General features: G+C 56.9%; 1 protein-coding gene across 1 annotated transcript in view; it reads right to left on the bottom strand.

Annotated features, from left to right (window-relative positions):
• The window catches only part of NOX1 (NADPH oxidase 1), a 19,918-nt gene that overhangs the window by 11,816 nt on the left and 2,452 nt on the right, over positions 1–5,650 (bottom strand). Inside the window, exon 2 of the mRNA XM_017741667.1 lies at positions 5,225–5,531. Coding sequence (XP_017597156.1) covers positions 5,225–5,531 — 307 coding nt within the window. The remainder of the gene's footprint in view (positions 1–5,224; positions 5,532–5,650) is intronic.

The following is a 5,650-nucleotide window of genomic DNA, read 5'->3' as shown; positions in this document are numbered from 1 at the left end:
CGACCCCCCAGCCCGGGGTCCACCGGCCGGGCATCCCCACCGGGACCACATCCTCCGGCCCGGGGCCCCGGCTCCTGGTACCCCAGCCCTGCCCTGGCCACCACCCTCCTGCTCCGGGAGCCCCGTTGCTACTGTGCCCTGGTCCCCATCAGGTGTGATGTCCCTGCCCCAGGACAGCTCCACTTGCACCCTCTGCCCCGACACCCCTGTCTTGGACCAGGATCTTCTACTGAGGACTCCCCATCTCTGCAGGGAACCGCCCCCCCAGGACACCCCCAACATGGCCAGGACCCACACCCCAGCACCCCCCTGCAACACCCACCTCGGGACTCCCATTCCCCAGACACAGCACTGACAATCCCATGCTACGCCTTGTGTGTGCCCCGGAGCCTTTGGAGCCCTGCTCAGGGCCCCCCCATCGAGTCCAGGCCTGATCAAGTCCTGGCAGTTACCAACACCTCAAGATGCAGCAACACATGGAGGGTCCCTGCAGGGGAGAATTGTCAGGTAGCCCCGGGGACACTGGGGTCCCACCATGGGGCAGGAATGATGCCACTGTGGGTGCCAGCCTTGCCTGAATCAGACAGCTGCCAGAGAGCTGCCTGCACTCACCTCCACCTCAGATCCGGGGCCTGACCCCCGCTCCAGACCCAGAAATGGAGCTGGGCCAGGGCACCACATAGCCCTGAGCTCGATGGGGCAGCATGTGGGAGGGAGGGCGTTGTCAAGGCAGGGAGCATTTTGGTATCTTGCAAGACAAGCTGTGTCAGGGACACCCCTTCAGGTCCACAGAGCACCTGGTGTGTGTATCAGGATTTGGGAACTATGTTACACGGGAGATGTAGCTCCTGTATCTTGAATGTTCGTGCTTCCAGGTGTGACCTTGTGCTACGGCTGACCAAGAATGCTTTTCCCATCACCTTCAAGGACCCACCCTCAAGACAATGGGATATGTGGGCTCACTGGTAGAGCCAAACCTCCCACCACTCAGTCCCACATCTCTCCTGTGTGTCCCACCTTGATCACCTGTACAGTGGTGGGAACACCGGGCTGTCTGGGCTGCTCCCCACCTCCATGGCTATGGGGGTCCCTGCTCTAGCAGCTGCCTCCAGCACCAGCCCTGCCCACCTTTCCCCAGGAGCGGTGGTGTGCGCACAGGCGGGATGCACACACGCTTTCCTGAGCACCCACTGCCTGCCAGATCACTGAGTCCAGCCTGGGCACATGCTGGCTGGCTGGGACAGATGGGGCAAGGCAAAGAGTGTTTGACATCGGTCCATTTTCCCCAGTTTAGGCAGACCAGGAATTTTTAGGCAACTCTTAAAAGGCTCTCAGTGCTCATCCCTCAGCAGCTAGGCCAGCTCACAAGGAGGTGCCCACGTTAGTGATGGAGACACTGCCCACTCACCTGCCCCATGCAAGCCAAGAGCACAAAACCTCCCAAACCACACACACAAGAGTTTTCCCCATTTCACCTGTCTGGAAGCATTACCAGGGCTATTGGGCTTATCAGCAGCAGGGCTGAGAATAAAACCGCCTGAGACGTTGGAGGCCACATCTCCCACAGCAACAGCTCCCACACAGAAGCAATCCCTGTCCCCGCAGCTGCTCAGAGCTTTTCCTTCCAAGGCTGAACAGCTGCTTTGGGAAACCACAAACCCCATGAGCTCATGGGGACTGGCCTGACTGGCGGGAACAGGAGATCTACATGTGACCACTCAGCTCTGGTATGATAGTTACATATTTTCAAGCTGTTTTTGGAAAACATCCTCTCCAAAAAAAACTCTGGCAGGGCAGAGGGTGAAGGGAGCAGTGTCCAGGCAGAGGAGCCCACCACCAGCTGCTGGTGCCTGTGGCCAGCAAGGGTGGGAGCTGTGCACGGGAGCAGCTGTGCCTGGCTGGGTGCTCAGCCAGCGACAACACATCGGGTGGCATTGCCAACTGCACCCACGGCTCTGTGTGAGCAGCAAGAGCAGCGTGCCGTTTGTACCATTTATGCAACTTCCACTTATCCAAATTAAAAGCATTCCCCAGGAGTCTGGCAGGTCACCAAGCCCTCAGCTGAGCAATGCCTGGGCTTCAACTCATATTTTTAATTTCAGCTTCCCCTGCTTCATGATGAAATACTTAAGAGCAATTGTTTAAGCAAGCAAGAATTTCAGTCCTGTATCCATAAGCCCCAGAAGCCGTCAAGAGGAATGGAGAGACAAAACCTCACAGCATTTTCCACACCAGTTATTATCCCATTTTCTGTCCCAAGCACAGAGAGGCAGTGAGCTGTTCACGCTGTGAGTCACCTCTACAGCCTGACCCCACCTGTTCACAGCTCAGTGCTGTAAACAGCAGACAGACCATAAAAGTGATGTGGGTCACAGATAGCACCAGCCAGAGCTCCTGTCCCACTGCCCTGCCACTCCCTGTCCCTGCCAACTCAGTGCCCGCGCCTCTGCCTGCGAGCCCAGCACAGCTGGGGCTGCACAGGTGCCCTGGGACACCCCTGTCACAGAGAAACTGCCTGACCCAGAGCTGCCACAGGCCAGCAGGGACAGCCCAGGTGCTGGGGACATCCTACCCAGGTGTCCCCACTCTGCAGTGGCTGCATCCTGGACCAGCAGAGCTGGTGGCTGCTGACTGGCCTTCACTCTGGAACCTCCCAGGAGCAGAACAGCCCCTGGGCTGGTGGATGTGAAGTGTTATGGAATCACAGAATCAGAGAATCTCCTGAGCAGGTAGGGACCCACGAGGATCATTGGGGATGCCCAAGGCACCAGCTTGAGTCTCACTACCACGTGCAGATGTCAATTTTCCTGTGGCTACAAGTGCCTGCCCTGCCCTGGAGAGCATCCCAACTTCATGAATTTCTTAATCCCGGCCTTCTTTTTTTTTTTTTAATCCCAGTGTTCACACAACACACGTTGCACAAAGAGCAGTGGCCACCCACTGTGTGAAACCGCAGGGTTTGCTGTGCAGCTTTTCCAGCCCCTTGGGTGTGCCAGGGCATTTGTGTGGGGGGGGGTGGGAGCAAGCTTCCTCACCAGCTCTCACTCAAAATAGCCCCGTCTGCTTTACACATGCCTGCCTGCCTGGCGGCTCAGCTCCTGTAAAAGGAGAAGAGAAAACTGTTTGGAAAAGACAGGGAGCTCTGAGCCAGACCCTTAAAGAGCCCAGGTGGAGAGAGCTGCCAGCCTGCTCCCCAAGCTCTCCTCTCTAGGACCCAGAGCAGACACCGCTCCCAGAGCGCTCGCTGGGACATGCCAAGAGCACGCTGCCGCCTTCCCAAATATAGCCCTGCACACAGAGGTGGAGCAGCTGCTCGGGGTGTGGGGATGGCCAAGCTCCCTGACTTCAGGGCTGAAACCTCCTCAGGAGCACAGTCTGTGCTGGGGATTAAACATTCAGCTGGTGCCACACGCAGCGACAGTGGGGATGTGTTGATCAACCCCATGTGCTGGATGAAGTGGAAATCACAAAGCGTCCCCCAGCTTGACGGGTATGTGAGACGGGACACAGCCGTGTCCCCTCAGTGCAGCCACGCTGCCCTACCGGCAGGGCTGGGAGGTTCCCAGGAATTTTTTACTTAGTTTGGAAATAGCTTTGCAAATGACTGGTTTCCACAGCCTAAACAGTTTGGATGGTGCATTGCTTTCACAGTAACTCAGCTGTATTTTTTCCTGCCCCAGCAGTCTGTGGAATAGTTTCTGGTTGGGGAAATATTTATTCCATTTGCTTCATCATGCGACTACTTTTACCGCTCCAGTTCCTCATCCAGCTTCACTCTGAACCTGCTGGGAGAGAACCTGGTATCTGTGCTGAGGACCTCATCCCTCTAAATCTCACTGGAGGCTGTGCTGAGCCCACTGGGATCTGGGCATGGAGCTCCGTGCTGCCAGGGCCAGGATGCTTGCAGGCAAAGCACAGGCCATGTCAGTGCTGCCTCATGGCTTCAATTCTTTAACAAGAAAGCAGAGTTACCTTTGGGTGCATTTATAGGTCTTTGCAATAATTACACATTTTGAAGTCATGCCTCCTTGGCTGCAGCCCCAGCACAGGCAGCAGGTGATGCTGTAACACTAAACCAGGCAGGAAGGGTTAAAATTACCTTTAATTAAGCAATTCCCCCAGCCCCACCTGCTGTAAGAGTATACACAGTGCTAACCCAGCCAGGCTGTGCCTGCGTGTGCCCTGGGCATCCTGGCAGGTGGGAGGAATAGTTTATGCTTCCCTATCCCCCGTGCAGGAAAGCAGCAGGAGCACCACAATGCTCTCAACAAAACCACTGTAGGAGCCTGGACAGGGCTTGTAGCCACCGCAGGGGCTTCCCAGAGCCGTGTGCACGGTGCAAGAAACAAGGTGGCAGCTTGTCTTGCAGCAGGGAGCAGAGCAAACAGAGCACTCAGATCCAAGCCTCTCCTAGAAATTTGTGTATGCTTTGGCTGGGAAGCACGCTGCCAGAACTGGGTGAAAAGCAAACAGCTCCCTGCATGCTTCCTGCCTGCTTCTGCATCCAACGTAGGGTGATGGTGCCAGTGTGGGGGAGCAAAGAACACTCTGGAAAAAACAATCTCCCTTACCCAAAAGAGCTCGGGGAATGGTTGCCCACAATGGTTCATGGCAGTAGGGTGCAAGCCATCCCCTCTCCCCAGTGCCATTCCAGCAAGCCGCTGCGGTGCCCCAATTCCTCACCAACAGGTCTCGGTGTCACAGGCTGTAAATATCCCGTGTTCCCAGCCTGACTCCGGGGCGTTTGCCTGTAATTAGCTCTTGGGATTTGGGAGCTGGTGTGATCCGGGGTTATCGTTATCCACCAGCGCTGTGCTGGGATTTAAAGGGACAATGCGGCTGTCTGCATATCTACCACCTCAGTGTGCTGTCATATGACACGTTAAATAGAGAGAAGAGTCTCTCCTCAAAGTCTGTGTGTGTCCTTGCCCACCACAGATCCCTTTTCGGGCAGAGTCAATGAGGTTCCAAGCAAAGCAGAACAGCTTGCTAATACTTCTGCCAGGACTTTTCGGTCTTTGCCATCCCCTTGGCTTTGGTGTCACCTCAGCTCAGGGCTCTCAAGGCTGCAGGCAGCCCCTATAGCTCTGCCCACTGTGTTCCCTCGTGAACCATCATTCCCCACATCCAAGCTCCCCGGCCGTCCCCCCCACTCTGCTGCTTGCCCCAGGGGTGCTAGGTGGGGTTCCCAGTGTGCCCGATGCCGGCTGGGGCACGTACTCACGGGGTCTAGTGAAGCCAAGGCAGGGCAGCCCGCCAGCCCGCGGCCATCTGCGCTTCTCCGTGGTCCCTGTGGTTTCGCCTCATTCCCTCTCCTGCGGCACTCCAGCGGGCAGAAATAGCCCCAAAGCACGTGCTGCCTTCCGGGAAGCGATGCCAGGAGCAGGCAGCCCCGGCGCCCCGGGCATAGCCCTCCCTCAGGGGCTCCTGGCAGCACTAGAGGGTCCAGCCCAGCACCGTGCCAGGGCACAGCCTGGTTATAGCTCTGGTGAGGAACATCTTCATTTATCTGCCAAGATAATAAATTCTGCCTTAGAGTTTCTCACCTGGCAACAGTCACCACGGAAACGAGAATGGCTGCTGCGGGTCCCTGCTGGCACCGCCTGGGGAGCCCCAGTGGCCCTGGCGGAGGGTGTCCGGCTGCACTCCG

This window comes from Corvus brachyrhynchos, unplaced genomic scaffold (genome assembly GCF_000691975.1).
Source record: "Corvus brachyrhynchos isolate BGI_N302 unplaced genomic scaffold, ASM69197v1 scaffold220, whole genome shotgun sequence".
Taxonomy (NCBI): domain Eukaryota; kingdom Metazoa; phylum Chordata; class Aves; order Passeriformes; family Corvidae; genus Corvus; species Corvus brachyrhynchos.
Note: the sequence above shows the minus strand (reverse complement) of the source record. Positions and strands in the feature narration are given on the sequence as shown.